At 39.4% G+C, this 17,040-nt stretch overlaps 1 protein-coding gene across 3 annotated transcripts in view; it reads right to left on the minus strand.

The window, feature by feature from the left end:
- The window catches only part of LOC133543403 (putative GTP-binding protein 6), a 47,878-nt gene that overhangs the window by 13,640 nt on the left and 17,198 nt on the right, over window positions 1-17,040 (minus strand). For all 3 annotated transcript variants that reach the window (XM_061887953.1, XM_061887954.1, XM_061887951.1), the window contains 3 exons: window positions 1,427-1,564; window positions 1,291-1,361; window positions 1,104-1,234 (listed from right to left, as the gene is read on the minus strand). In XM_061887953.1, the coding sequence (XP_061743937.1) occupies window positions 1,104-1,234; window positions 1,291-1,361; window positions 1,427-1,564 (340 nt within the window). The remainder of the gene's footprint in view (window positions 1-1,103; window positions 1,235-1,290; window positions 1,362-1,426; window positions 1,565-17,040) is intronic.

Here is a 17,040-nt window from a genome sequence, read left to right on the forward strand (position 1 = left end):
AAAAACCACACTGTTCCTCCTGAATCCGAGGTTCGACTATCCAGCGTAGCCTCCTCTCCAGTACACCAGAATAAATCTTACCGGGAAGGCTCAGGAGTGTGATCCCACGATAGTTGGAACACACCCACCGGTCCCCCTTCTTAAAGAGAGGGACCACCACCCCGGTCTGCCAATCCAGAGGTACCTTCCCAAATGTCCACGCGATGCTGCAGAGTCTTGTCAACCAAGACAGCCCCACAGCATCCAGAGCCTTAAGGAACTCCGGGCGGTTCTCATCCACCGAGAAGCTTTTTAACTACCTCAGCAACCTCAGCCCCAGAAATAGGAGAGTCCACCACAGATTCCCCAGGCACTGCTTCCTCATAGGAAGACGTGCTGGTGGGATTGAGGAGGTCTTCGAAGTATTCCTTCCACCTATCCACAACATCCGCAGTCGAGGTCAGCAGAACACCATCCCCACCATACACGATGTTGACAGTGCACTGCTTCCCCTTCCTGAGGCGGCGGATGGTGGTCCAGAATCGCTTCGAAGCTGTCCGAAAGTCGTATATATATATATATATATATATATATATATATATATATACACAAACACACACATTAAAAAAAATCAACTTGGAAAAAAAATACATATTTTATAAGACTAAAATGTGTAAAAATAGGTTTTGGGCCATGTTCATGCAACTAGAAGGAGCTTTTGTAACCTGTTTTGACTGTAGTGATGTTTTACTCATTTTATAGCGCACAGGCCTTAATGTAGGCACGAGATGGTGAGGGTGCACACATTCTTATTTACCTTACTGTAAATCATGATAAAAATAATATATATTTTTAAATATTTATAAAAATAATAAATTAATAATACAATTATAACAATAATAAAATAATTTAAAATAAAAATAAAACATTAAATACAAAAATTTTTAAAATTATTTCAAAATGTTTAATTTGATAGTGAAATGATGAATTGGGAAAAGTATGGAGATGTGTTTCTTAGTCTTAGTTTATAAAAAGGTGAGGTGTGTTTGTGGTGGGGTCTCAAAAGGAGGGACAAATCCCACCAAGCAGGTTCGGACTGCAGAAAACAAAATGGCAGTGGTTACCTGAGCAGGGGGATCTCGGCCAGAGAGATCTGCAACTTGGCCTCCTTGGTTCTGGCGTTGCAGCGGAAGATGTGGAGGACCACGGAGTACCTGTCCAGCACCTTCACCCCCCAGGCCTCCTCAAACTCCCTCTGGGGGCGCACGCTCGGTCAGTCTGCTCTCAGCACCTGGCTTCAGCCCGCCTTACCTCCGAGGACGAGGAGAGACGCTCCACATTGACAAAAACCGCCGTGACGCCCGCCGTCCTCCTGATCCTGTCTGCGGGAGGGAAACCGGGTCTTTGTGCCAAGTCTCCACGCCGGCCGGCCGGTGTCACACGTTACCTGTAAGGGTCTGGAAGTTGCCTTTGCCGAAGATCATCTTCTTTTCCGGAGTCTTAGTGGACATGACCAGCTGGTCTACTACGGTCCACTTGTCCAGCGTGTTGATGAGGGCCACCGCCTCCGCCATCATCAGCTCGGCTGCGGGGGAGGGTCACATGACCATAAAAAAAAAAATTAAGACATGAAAAGTGGAATAAAGGAGCAAAGAAGTGAAAAGTAAGGAGAAGAAGTTGCAAAGTTGACTAATAACACAAAGCTGCAATGCAGGCTGTTTTTTTATTTTTTATTTAAAATGGTCATTTCTCAATGAATAATTATAAATAAAAATGTTGAAATGAATTATTGACCTATTCAAATATTCCACTTTGAAATATTTCTTTAGAGAAAATATGAATATAAAAAATATTTTTCTTTGACACATAGGCATCAAACAAACAAAAACCTTAAAAATAATAATAATGAAAACCTTAAGTCTCCATCAAATATTCCACTTTTAAAATATATTTTTGGAAAATATTGCAAAAATGTTGTGTATTTGCCATTGTTTTTTTGGACTAAAAGGCATAAAACAAACAAAAAACATAAAAAAAACGTCAGGGCTCCATCAAATATTCCAATTTTAAAATATTTTTGGGGGAAAATATTGAAAATTGTGTGTATTCGCCATATAAAAATCTGTTTCTTTGACTAAAAGGCATAAAACAAAAACAAAAAAAAATAACAAAAAATTAAAGCTGCAAGCAGCGATGGACGGGACCGAGTATGTGGCTGAGGAGAGGGAAGTCTGGGCTTCCCAGATATAAGTTAGAACAACACACTACTTTGTATTATATTGTAGTTTTTACCTTCCATAACGTGTCTACTGACTGATAAATTTAGAACTACTTAGTATTATAAATGTTGTAGTTTTTATCTTCCATAATGTGTCTACTGACTGATATAAGTTAGAACTACTTAGCATTATAAATGTTGTAGTTTTTATCTTCCATAACTTGTCTACTGACAGATATAAGTTAGAATGAAAATACATGGGTACGGCTAGTAGCTACTATTAGCAAACAGATAGACCTACCAACTCGGCACATAAAAAGTGCAGATGGCCAAAACAGTCAGGCACCATATGTAAGTACCCAAAATAAAGACTCGACATACAAAAAAATTCAATCGGAGCAGAAACATAGGAGGAAACGGGACAAAAACCCGATGCTTACCGCCCATTGAAAATTAGGGTTGGTTATCGTTTGAATTCGAACGATTCCGATTCTTTTTTTCAATTCCGATTCCTGACGATTCTCGATTCCAATTCTTTCTTTAAAAAGGCAGGGTCAAAAAGAAGTTTTGGATATTTTAAATGAGCTAGCTAACCTACAGTCTTTCTTAATGAAATAGTCTGACATTCTTCATCAATTTTAATTCTATTAACTTTTTATGAATATTACTATTAATTCCTCACAGGGCTGTTTTCAACTAGAATATAAATATCAAATCTATGAACTTGAATATAAATATTAGGGATGTCCCGATACAACTTTTTCACTTCCGATACGATACCGATATTGTAGCCTTGAGTATTTGCCGATACCGATATCAATACGATACGATATAGGCACGAATCATACATATATTTATTCCTTATTTTGTTTTGTAGAATGTTAGAAAAGGCTTGATAAAGTGATGTTACTGTTACTGATGTTGTAGTGTTAAAACAGAAAACAATAGTCAACAAGAGTAGGTATAGGAAAAACTGACCCATTTATTATTAACCAATAGGTTACATAAATTTTAACCTTCAACATAAGAGTATTACCTCAACAAATCCAATAAAAACAAAATGTTATATTTAAAGTGCAAAATAACCACTAATACCAACATAATTATACAATTGAAAAGAATAAATTAAAAATAAATTAGAAGACCCTGAAAAATAACCTAAATAAATCCAATAAAAAAAAAAAAAAAACGTTTTAAAGTGCAAACAATTCAAGTTCACTTCAGTTATTTTTTTACTGTCAGCATATGATGGAAACAACTGTGGGCAGGGACAAAAACCACAAAAACAACACAATATTGTCCACTGTCCAACTGCTCTAAATTAAGAGTTCACAGCTCCAGTTTCACTGACTGACTATGCCCAAAACAATGTAGTAATTACTCTTAGTCTTCACTGAAGAATAGTGTAAACACAATAAACATATCACTCTAATAACAAGAGCATAAAACAAATAATAATCAGTCAGTGCTGACTACCCTTACTACTCCTCCTCCTCCTTCTCCACTTTCTGCAGTCCGAGCATAATGTGGAGATTTTTTTTTAAGAAGATAAGCATTTCGGCAAGCTGTGAGTTAAAATACTTCCACACAGCCGACATCACTACACTTTGCTGAGCACACGCGTTGTCGTTGTTGTGATCACGTGGGCTGTGCATGCTGGATCAGAGACGCTCTTCTTCCGCGGCCGCCACCAACGTTAATTAAGGGGCATTGCCGCCACCTACTGTGTTGGAGTGTGATCACACCAGTCACCTATTATAGAAGTGCTGCAGCGGCAAATGGACAGCTTATATCGGAGCGCTTATATCGGAGTTTTTAGATTCAGTCCGATAAAATCCGATATTCACTTTTTTGGCTAATATCGGACCGATTTCCGATATCAATATCGGATCGGGACATCCCTAATAAATATTATAAATTATGAATACATTTTCACAGGGTTACACTTGCATCAAGAGAGCTTTATTTTTGAAAACCTCATGAAAACACATTTACACACAGAAGTGTGTGATGCTGCAGGGACTTAAACATGTTATCGTGCTCCCACTGATGGGCTAACCTGGTGCAGAAAAGCAAATAAACAATAAGAAACAACTTGCAAAACCCAGTCCAGATTAGCAGCAGGTAGAGTATAAAATCAGAGACAGTTCTTGTTTAGAAAAATGACCATATTCGCATTCTCAGGGAGGATGCGTGAGCGTTCTGGACAGATAGTGTCTCCTGTCCAAGACGGCACACACATTTATTTGTACTCCATGAACTCGGAGGTGCTTCATCATGTTCGACGTGCACCCTCCTAAGCACGAAACAGTCCTGTCGCACGTGTTACATTTCGCCGATATTTCATTTTTTTTAGTAAAATAAAGCGACGTTTTCGACCGTCGACGCCCAGTATCCATGCTTGACTGACTCGCTCGACTATGCTAACACTTCCGGCAGCGGGCGCTTCTTCGTTGGTGTTCAGCGGCTTCTTCCTCCGGGTCGGCGGACTTATTATTTTTTTCCGGTCGCCGGACCGGGTATCAAAACTAGGAATCAAAATTTAAACTTTTGAACGATTCCGGGAGAATCGGAAAGTTAGTCCCGCTTCCAATCGATACTCGATACCCAACCCTATAAAAAATACATGGGTACGGCTAGTAGCTACTATTAGCAAACAGATAGACTTACCAACTCGGCATAATATTTTAACATCGACACACTCTCTCGTCGCAACTCGGCCCTGATGGTCGGCACCTGTAAGTTTACAATTAGTTGTAAAATGTTGGATGGTTGTTTTTAAGATGTGACTTTAAGGTTTTACTACTTACGTATAAAATACTACACGGTCTAGCTCCATCCTATCTTGCCGATTGTATTGTACCATATGTCCCGGCAAGAAATCTGCGTTCAAAGGACTCCGGCTTATTAGTGATTCCCAAAGCCCAAAAAAAGTCTGCGGGCTTTAGGGCGTTTTCATTTCGGGCTCCAGTACTCTGGAATGCCCTCCCGGTAACAGTTCGAGATGCCACCTCAGTAGAAGCATTTAAGTCTCACCTTAAAACTCATTTGTATACTCTAGCCTTTAAATAGACTCCCTTTTTAGACCAGTTGATCTGCCGTTTCTTTTCTTTTTCTTCTATGTCCCACTCTCCCTTGTGGAGGGGGTCCGGTCCGATGGCCATTTACTGCTTGCCTGTGTATCGGCTGGGACATCTCTGCGCTGCTGATCCGCCTCCGCTTGGGATGGTTTCCTGCTGGCTCCGCTGTGAACGGGACTCTCGCTGCTGTGTTGAATCCGCTTTGGACTGGACTCTCGCGACTGTGTTGGCTCCATTATAGATTGAACTTTCACAGTATCATGTTAGACCCGCTCGACATCCATTGCTTTCCTCCTCTCCAAGGTTCTCATAGTCATTATTGTCACCGATGTCCCACTGGGTGTGAGTTTTCCTTGCCCTTATGTGGGCCTACCGAGGATGTCGTAGTGGTTTGTGCAGCCCTTTGAGACACTAGTGATTTAGGGCTATATAAGTAAACATTGATTGATTGATTGATTTTATGATATGCAGACAAACAACAACTTTAAAACATACCGGCTTAGCTACGGCACCTGACAGCCATCTTGGTATAGACTATCACAGCCCCTCCCTCACGAATGTTGGTGCGTGCGCACCAGCAGCACACGGTACGGAAAAAAAACGAAAAGAAAAACGTCTCCCTCACCGTGTCTGCGCACGGCGGCCATCTTTGAAATGGTTTTCAGTGCAGCGGTTCTTTGAAGGCTGATAAAATCAAAACCGTAGCAGTAATAAAAACTATTTCATCAACTTTGTGGGAGCAGTTTTGTCTACAGCGCTATTTTGAGTTTTGGGTTTAGGTTTTTTTGGATTAGATCATAATTTTCGCCAGTCCTGATGAGTGTGTCCAGTTTGGTGAGTTTTGAAGCATGTTAAAGGGGTCAAATTACAGCTCAAAGAGGCAAAGGTGTGTTTTTACAAAACTTTTGTTTTGAAGGGGGAATTGCAAACTTCCTGTTGATTTTTGCTGAAGAACGTCGGTGTGTGAAATCTAGGTCTAAGTGAGAGGTTTTGGTTTCATGTCGCTACAACATTCCCACTGGAAGTTACAGGCAGTTTTGTCTGTGTTTTCTTCCTAGGGGGCGCTAGAGCGCAATTTTTAGTTTTGGAGTTCGGTTTTTTGATTAAATCGCAATGTTCGCCAGTCCTGTGTGTCAAATTTGGTGAGTTTTGAAGCATGTTAAGGGGCTCAAATTACAGCTCAAAGCTGCAAAATAATAATATAGAAAGAAAGAAAGAAAGAATAAAATGCTAGTAATTCAATAGGGTTCTCTGTCCCAAAGGGACATTTGGTCCCTAAAAATAATTTAAAAAAACGTCAAGGCTCCATCAAATATTTCACTTTTAAAATATTTTTTTAGAGAAAATATTCCCTAAAATATTGCATATTTTGTGTGTTTGCTATGTTTAAATCCATTTTCTTTGACAAAAAGGCATCAAACAAAAAACAAAACATTTAAAATGTTTTACAAAATGTCAATGACAACATTTGACAGAAAAGGCCAAAAACAAACAAAAAACATTAAAAATAATAATAAAAAAATGTCAAGGCTCCAACAATTATTTCACTTTTAAAATATTTTTGCAGGGAAAATATTCCCTAAAATATTGCATATGTTGTGTGTTTGCCATATTTAAATCTATTTTATTTTGCAGAAAGCATCAAACAAACAATTTTTTTTTTTAAATATTTAAAAAAATGTCAAGGCTCCATCAAATATTCAAATTTTTTTATATTTTGGGGGGGAAATATTGCATATTTTGTATGTTTGCCATTTAAAAAGTATATTGAAAAAATAAACAAAAACTTTAAGGCTCCATCAAATATTCCACTTTAAAAAATATTTTTTTCGGGAAAATATTTCCTAAAATATTTATCTAGGAAAAATTCTGCATGTTTTGTGTGTTTGTCGTATGAAAATCTAATTTGTTTGACAAAAAGGCTTAAAAAAATACTAAAAACCTCAAGTCTCCATCAAATATTCCACTTTTAAAATATTTTTTAGGGAAAATATTGCATATTTTGTGTTTGCTGTATAAAAATCAGTTTTATTTGACAAAAAGGCATAAAAAACAAAACAAAAAAACATCTAAAAAATGAATAAAAAAACGTCAAGGCTCCAGCTAATATTTCACTTTTAAAATATTTTTTTAGGAAAAACTATCCCTAAAATATTGCATATTTTTTGTTTGCCATACAAAAATCAATCTTCTTTGAGAAAAAGGCATAAAACAAACCAAAAACATAAAATAAAATTAAAAAAATTCAAAGCTATATAAGTAAACATTGATTGATTGATTGAAAGCTCCATCATATATTCCACTTTGACATTTTTTTTAAGGAAAATATTACATATTTTGCAGTTTTCTTTGACAAAAAAAGCATCAAACAAACAAATTAAAAACTTATAATTCACGGATAAATCTGAAGTTGATCTAAAGATGTGTTAAAAGTAAAAACATGTGTGCGACCTATTTGTACACTTTTTGGAGTGGGCCCTTTTTGAACACCAATAATGTAGTAGGATGTTTTTAAAAAAATATATTATGAATAAAAATCAATGTTATGAATCACAGTGGCAGAGGGGTTAGTGCGTCTGCCTCACAATACGAAGGTCCTGCAGTCCTGGGTTCAATCCCAGGCTCAGGATCTTTCTGTGTGGAGTTTGCGTGAATGTGTGGGTTCCCTCCGGGTACTCCGGCTTCCTCCCACTTCCAAAGACATGCACCTGGGGATAGGTTGATTGGCAACACTAAATTGGCCCTAGTGTGTGAATGTGAGAGTGAATGTTGTCTGTCTATCTGTGTTGGCCCTGCAATGAAGGGGCGACTTGTCCAGGGTGTATCCCGCCTTCCACCCGATTGTAGCTGAGATAGGCGCCAGCGCCCCCTAGGACCCCAAAAGGGAATAAGCGGTAGAAATGGATGGATGGATGGATATTATTGACCTACTCAAGGGTCCATTATATATTCCACTTTGAAATATTTTGCACATTTGTTTACTTGCCAAGACCAAGTTTTCTTTGACAAAAAGCATTAAACAAACAAACAAAAAAATATATACGAAGAATTTTACCCTTCCATCACGCAAGACCTACTGACGCAAGCACTAAACTTCGCCTCGGACTACGACTCAATCACAGGCAACGAAAGAAACATCATCATCCACGCAAAGAACTCCATACTCATCCACAACAGTACACCATGGCAAAAAAAGAACAATTCAACATTTGACTTTACTATGGGGAGTTTTGACGGAGCAGAAACGTGCGAACTCGTTGGGAGTTTCCTCCTCTCCCAGCTTGCTAGCCTCAAACTGAACCTTGGTATTTACCGTGATGATGGACTGGCAGTGTGCCGCGCCTCGCCAAGGAGCAGCGAGAACACCAAGAAGCGCATATGCCAAATCTTCAAAGAAAACGGCCTACGGATCACGATTGAAGCCAACAAGCAAACCGTCAACTTCCTCGACGTCACTTTCAACCTGAGAAATAACAGCTACCAACCATTCACGAAACCCAACACAACACTCCAATACGTGCACCATGACAGCAACCACCCACCCACCACCACCAAAAGAATACCTACCGGAATTAATAAAAGGCTATCGATGCTGTCATCTAGCAAAGCTGAATTCGACCAAGCAACCCCCCCGTACCAGAAAGCACTTGATGAAAGCGGATACAACTTCACCCTCATCTATGAACCCACTCCAGGAAACCAACCAAAAAAGAGCAGAAAACGAAACATCATCTGGTACAATCCGCCATTCAGCAAAAACGTCTCAACCAACATCGGCCGCAAGTTCCTCACTCTGATCGACAAACACTTCCCCAAAGGCAACACCCTAAGAAAAATATTCAACAAGAACAACATTAAATTGAGCTACAGCTGTATGAATAACATACAACAAATCATTTCAAACCACAACAAAGCAATTGCAAAAGGAATGCTCACCCCCAGACTAAACGACTCTGAAACCAATAAGGAATGTAACTGTCGCAAGAAACCTGATTGCCCTCTCAACGGAGGGTGCTTACAGACTTCAGTCGTTTACCAAGCAAAGGTAACACACAAGGACATTAACACATCCGACACGTACGTAGGATTAACCGAAAGAGCGTTCAAAACAAGATGGAATAATCACAAGGCCTCCTTTAGAAACCAGACTTTGCGGAATTCTACAGAACTCAGCAAACACATTTGGAACCTCAAAGACAATAATGTTGAATATTCAATAACATGGCAAATTCTTGCATCCAGCACACCTTACAACAGTGGTGATAAAAAATGCAACCTATGCTTAAAAGAGAAACTGTTTATAATATATCATTCAGATCTATCATCCCTCAACAAGCGCAGTGAAATCATTTCAACATGCCGCCACAGACGGAAACACCTCCTAGGTAACACATGAGCCAATCACCACACCCTACGCCTGCCTGTACCCACCCACTCTTTGCCCTATATAAACCATTGTATGTGAATGCTTCCATTAAAATCTCCTGATGATTGAGGGAACCCCTCATGAAACAGTTCTGTAGAGACGAAGATTCGATTAAATATCGATTCTTGGGGTCACGATTCGATAATATATCGATTTTTTTCGATTCGATTCTCGATTCAAAAACGATATTTTTCCGATTCAAAACGATTTTGTATTCATTCAATACATAGGATATCAGCAGGATCTACCCCAGTCTGCTGACATGCAAGCAGAGTAGTAGATTTGAATTTAAAAAAAAAAGACATGTTTTATCAACTGATTGCAATAATGTAAATTTGTTATAACTATCAAACGAACCAAAAATATGACTTATTTTATCTTTGTGAAAATATTGGACACAGTGTGTTGTCAAGCTTATGAGATGCAATGCAAGTGTAAGCCACTGTCAACGAGGGATTTTTAATCACTGCTATGCTGAAATTATAACTAATATTGATACTGTTGTTGATAGGGGTGTAACGGTACACAAAAATGTCGGTTCGGTACGTACCTCGGTTTAGAGGTCACGGTTCGGTTCATTTTCGGTACAGTAAGAAAACTACAAAATATACATTTTTGGGTTATTTATTTACCAAATTTATAAACAATGGCTTTATCCTTTTAACATTGGGAACACTAAAATAATTCTGCCCACGTTAATCCACATTAAACTGCCTCAAGTTGTTGCTTTGATTAAATAAAATGACAAAACCTTTCTTCTACATATAAAAAGTGCAACATTAAACAGTTTTAAATCAACTCATCACGCTTAATTTATTACAGCATTTGGGAAGTCTGTAGTTGACTTTTATTATACACACACGCACGCGCAGCAAAATGAGCTAACGTAACGCTAAAAGCTAATTAGCCTTCACCTCAAGCCAGAACTATGAGCGAGCTGAGCTGCAGTTTAAGTTTCTAGAAGGTCAACGGGCTCATAGTGATGTTTGTAATAGTTGTGACTGGGAAGTCTTTTTTATCATTTGGAGAGTGTACGATGTCAGATGCTCACCTGCTAAACACATATCTGCTCATCTCGACACCGGAGCACTGACAACATGCGCTCTGAATACGCACTGCTGATTGGCTTTGTATGTAACCAATCAGATGGTTGTGTGGGCGGGACAATGCCAGGTGCTCACTGCTCAGAGGCAGCTGCAGAGCAGGTTAAGACTTTAGTTTACAAACTCGTTCGACACACCCTCATACCGAATCGAAACCATCGTACCGAAACGGCTCAATACAAATACACGTACCGTTACACCCCTAGTTTTTGATAATATTCATTTTTGTTTTACTACTTTTGGTTTGTTCTGTGTCGTGTTTGTGTCTTCTCAATTGCTCTGTTTATTTCAGTTCTGAGTGTTGCTGGGTCAGGTTTGGTTTTGGAATTGGATTGCATTGTTATGGTATTGCAGTGTAGTGGTTTGTTGGATTGATAAAAAAAATAATAAAAAAATCGATTTTAAAAAAATGAGAATCGATTCTGAATCGCACAACGCATTCAATCGATTTTTCCCCACACCCCAATATATATTTATATATATATATGATATATATATATATATATATTAGAGATGCGCTGTTTGCGGTCTCATCCGCGGAGTCCACGGATAAACCGCGGGTCGGGCGGGTGACATGATGAAAAAATAGATTCGGGCGGGTGGCAGTTGAACCATTCGGAAATATTTAATATACATAGTTCAGGTATCGGCAACCTTTACCACTCAAACACCTATTTTGACCCGTGTCACTAAGTAAAGAAGACAATGGGAGCCGCAAACATTCTCGCGAATATCTGCTGGCGGTCACCCAGATAACAAGAATAAGGGCGTGCTATGAAGCCATTGCTTCTGACGCCTTCTACAACATGTACAAACTGCTACATGTTTTATGTGGCTTCCGCAGACACACGCACAGGACTGCAATTCATACTGGGTGACACAGACTACACTGATGGTTGTGATATAAACAACTTTAACACTCTTCCTAATATGCGCCACACTGTGAAGCCACACCAAACAAGAATGACAAACACATTTCTGGAGAACATCAGCACATTATAACCGCAACATAACAATTACACAGAATGCTATGCATCTATGACTCTTTCAGTCTATATTATGCACCCCGCTAGCACCAAACCCCAACCCCCTTCCGTGCGTCGGTTGAGGTAGGCGGTGGTGTATAATATAGTCAGGACTAGTCATGGATGCAAAGGATTCTGGGTATTTGTTGTGTTGCGTTTATGTTGTGTTACTGTGAGGATGTTCTCCCGAAATGTGTTTGTCATTCATGTTTGGTGTTTTCTTCACAGTGGGGCGCATATTAGTAAGAGTGTTAAAGTTGTTTATATCACAACCGTCAGTGTACTCTGTATCACCCAGTATGCCTTTCGATCTTGTACGTGTTTCTGCGGAAGCTGCATACAACATGTTGCTGGACTGTCAAGCAGTTTGTACATGTTGTAGAAGGCGTCAAAGAAAGTGGCTTCATTGCACACCCTTACTCCCGTTATCTGGTTGAGCACCGGCAGATATTCGCGAGAATGGTTGCGGCTCCCATTGTCTTCTTTACTCTGTGAAACGGGTCAAAATAGGTGTTTGAGTGGTAAAGGTTGCCGACCCGATATATAACAAGGGGCGGGTGGCGGGAATAGATGACGACTTTAGTGATGCGGTTGCGGATGATATAATTGCCTATCCGCGCATCTCTAATATATATATATATATATATATATATATATATATATATATATATATATATATAAGAATCGATTCTGAACCGCACAACGTAAACGATTCGATTCGTATTCGATTCGATCTTTTCCCACACCCCTAATATATATATATATATATATATATATATATATATATATATATATATATATATATATATATATATATATATATATATATATATATATATATATCTATAAACAACTTTAACACTCTTACTAATATGCGCCACACTGTGAAGCCACACCAAACAAGAATGACAAACACATTTCTGGAGAACATCATATATATATATATATTAGGGGTGTGGGAAAAGATCGAATCAAATACGAATCGAATCGTTTACGTTGTGCGGTTCAGAATCGATTCTTATTTTTAAAAAATGTATTTTATTTATTTATTTTTTAATCAATCCAACAAACCACTACACAGCAATACCATAACAATGCAATCCTATTCCAAAACCAAACCTGACCCAGCAACACTCAGAACTGCAATAAACAGAGCAATTGAGGAGACGAACACGACACAGAACAAACCAAAAGTAATGAAACAAAAATGAATATTATCAACAACAGTATCAATATTAATTATAATTTCAGCATAGCAGTGATTAAAAATCCCTCACTGACATTATCATAAGACATTTATAAAAATAATAAAAAAGAACAATAGTGTCACAGTGGCTTACACTTGCATCGCATCTCATAAGCTTGACAACACACTGTGTCCAATGTTTTCACAAAGATAAAATAAGTCATATTTTTGGTTCGTTTAATAGTTAAAACAAATTTACATTATTGCAATCAGTTGATAAAACATTGTCCTTTACAATTATAAAAGCTTTTTTTTTTTTTTTTTAAATCTACTACTCTGCTAGCATGTCAGCAGACTGGGGTAGATCCTGCTGAAATCATATGTATTGAATGAATACAGAATCGTTTTGAATTGGGAAAATATCGTTTTTGAATCGAGAATCGAAAAAAAATCGATATATTATCGAATCGTGACCCCAAGAATCGATATTGAATCGAATCGTGGGACACCCAAAAGATTCACAGCCCTAATATATATATATATATATATATATATATATATATATATATCCATCCATCCATTTTCTACCGCTTATTCCCTTTTGGGGTCGCGGGGGGCGCTGGCGCCTATCTCAGCTACAATCGGGCGGAAGGCGGGGTACACCCTGGACAAGTCGCCACCTCTATATATATATATATATATATATATATATGTAACGTCAAGGCTCCTTATAATATCCCACTTTTAAAAATGTTATTTAGGGAAAATATTGCATATTTTGTGTGTTTGCCATATAAAAATCTGTTTTCTTTGACCAAAAAAACAACATGAAAATTAAATAAATAATTAAAATCAACAAATAAATCTGAAGTTGATCAAAAGATGTGTTACAAGTAGAAAAAGATGTTTGTGACATATTTGTACACGTTTTGGAGTGATGCCCTTTTTGAACTCCAAGAATTTAGTAGGATGTTTTTAAAAAAATATTATGAATAAAAATCTATATTATGAATTATTAAATGATGAAATCTGTGTTAAAAGTATAAAAAAATATATATTTTTACACTTTTTGGAATGGGGTCCTTTTTGAACACCAATAATTTTAGTGGGATTTTAAAAAACTGTCATTGCTAAGCAAATAATTATAAATATGAATCATCCATCTATCCATCCATCCATTTTCTACCGCTTATTCCCTTTGGAGTCGCGGGGGGCGCTGGTGCCTAAATGAATATTATGAATTATTGACAGATCCAAGGCTCCATCAAAATATTCCACTTTGAAATGTTTTGGGGGAAAATATTGCATATTTTTTTGTTTTTGCCGTAAAAAAAAAGAGCAAGAAAAGCAAAAAACTTCATATCAACAAACTTGATCTCGAGATTGAAGCAATGAATAATAATAATTATTATTATTATTATAATAATAAATGACTTATTTTTAACATTTAAAGGCCTACTGAAAGTAGATTTTCTTATTCAAACGGGGATAGCAGGTCCATTCTATGTGTCATACTTGATCATTTTGCAATATTGCCATATTTTTGCTGAAAGGATTTAGTAAAGAACATCCACGATAAAGTTTGCAACTTTCGGTCGCTAACAGAAAAGCCCTGCCTTTACCGGAAGTCGCAGACGATGACGTCACATGTTGATGGCTTGTCACATATTCACATTGTTTTTAATGGGAGCCTCCAACAAAAACAGCTATACGGACCGAGAAAACGACAATTTCCCCATTAATTTGAGCGAGGATGAAAGATTTGTGTTTGAGGATATTGATAGCGACGGACTAAAAAAACAAAAAAAAAACGCGATTGCATTGGTACGGATTCAGATGTTTTAAGACACATTTACTAGGATATTTCTGGGAAATCCCTAATCTTTCTGTTGTGTTGCTAGTGTTTTAGTGAGTTTAACAGTACCTGATAGTCGGAGGGGTGCGTCCACGGGTGTCTTGACACCAATGGCAGCTTTATGGACGGGGCAAGCTCAGCTGATCTCCGGTAAAAAGCGACTTTTTACCACAATTTTCTCACCGAAACCTGCTGGTTGACATTTGGTCGTGATCCATGTTCGCTTGACCACTCTGATCCATAGTAAAGTTTCACCTCCGGGAATTTTAAACAAGGAATCACCGTGTGTTTGTGTGGCTAAAGGCTAAAGTTTCCCAACTCCATCTTTCTACTGTGACTACTCCTCTCCATTATTAATTGAACAAATTGCAAAAGATTCAGCAACACAGATCTCCAAAATACTGTGTAACTATGCCGTTAAAACAAAATATGACTTAAGGTAAGGTTTATTCAGGTGTACTGGAGAGGAGGCTACACCAGATAGTCGAACCTCGGATTCAGGAGGAACATTGTGGTTTTCGTCCTGGTCGTGGAACTGTGGACCAGCTCTATACTCTCGGCAGGGTTCTTGAGGGTGCATGGGAGTTTGCCCAACCAGTCTACATGTGCTTTGTGGACTTGGAGAAGGCATTCGACCGTGTCCCTCGGGAAGTCCTGTGGGGAGTGCTCAGAGAGTATGGGGTATCGGACTGTCTTATTGTGGCGGTCCGCTCCCTGTACGATCAGTGCCAGAGCTTGGTCCGCAGTAAGTCGAACACATTTCCAGTGAGGGTTGGACTCCGCCAAGGCTGTCCTTTGTCACCGATTCTGTTCATAACTTTTATGGACAGAATTTCTAGGCGCAGTCAAGGCGTTGGTTGAGGGGTTCCGATTTGGTGACCGCAGGATTAGGTCTCTGCTTTTTGCAGATGATGTGGTCCTGATGGCTTCACTTGACCGGGATCTTCAGCTCTCACTGGATCGGTTCGCAGCCGAGTGTGAAGCGACCGGAATGAGAATCAGCACCTCCAAATCCGAGTCCATGGTTCTTGCCCGGAAAGGGTTGGAATGCCATCTCCGGGTTGGGGAGGAGACCCTGCCCCAAGTGGAGGAGTTCAAGTACCTAGGAGTCTTGTTCACGAGTGGGGGAAGAGTGGATCGTGAGATCGACAGGCGGATCGGTGCGGCGTCTTCAGTAATGTGGACGTTGTACCGATCCCTTGTGGTGAAGAAGGAGCTGAGCCGGAAGGCAAAGCTCTCAATTTACCGGTCGATCTACGTTCCCATCCTCACCTATGGTCATGAACTTTGGGTCATGACCGAAAGGATAAGATCACGGGTACAAGCGGCCAAAATGAGTTTCCAGGTCTCTCCCTTAGAGATAGGGTGAGAAGCTCTGCCATCCGGGAGGAACTCAAAGTAAAGCCGCTGCTCCTCCACATGGAGAGGAGCCAGATGAGGTGGTTCGGGCATCTGGTCAGGATGCCACCCGAACGCCTCCCGAGGGTTAGTTAAGCAATAACGTTAGAGCTAAGCTATTTGATACTGGGCTAAACAGTGACCGCAACATTACATGTTTGTTTATGTTTGCAGGGATATGGTGAAAACTCTCAACCTAAAATACATACCACCTTCCAGGGACTACCTGTCAAACACATTGATGGTACAAGAAAAATCGGAATCGAGAATCGTCAGGAATCGGAATCAAAACAAAGAATCAGAATCGTTCGAATTCAATCGATACCCAACCCTAGAGATAGGGTGAGAAGCTCTGTCATCCGGGAGGAGCTCAAAGTAAAGCCGCTGCTCCTCCACATCGAGAGGAGCCAGATGAGGTGGTTTGGGCATCTGGTCAGGATGCCACCCGAACGCCTGTTTAGGGCACGTCCAACCGGTAGGAGGCCACGGGGAAGACCCAGGACACGTTGGGAAGACTATGTCTCCCGGCTGGCCTGGGAACGCCCCGGGATCCCCCGGGAAGAGCTAGACGAAGTGGCTGGGGAGAGGGAAGTCTGGGTTTCCCTGCTTAGGCTGTTGCCCCCGCGACCCGACCTCGGATAAGCGGAAGAAGTTTGGATGGATGGACTTATTTTTAACATTTTAATGACCAAGACGCTTCTGAGTCCCCGGGACCAAACTTGAAGGGATCTTCGAGGTAAAAAATAAATAAAAATAAAATTAAAATGGCT

The sequence above is a fragment of the Nerophis ophidion genome, linkage group LG26 (assembly GCF_033978795.1).
Source record: "Nerophis ophidion isolate RoL-2023_Sa linkage group LG26, RoL_Noph_v1.0, whole genome shotgun sequence".
Lineage (NCBI taxonomy): Eukaryota > Metazoa > Chordata > Actinopteri > Syngnathiformes > Syngnathidae > Nerophis > Nerophis ophidion.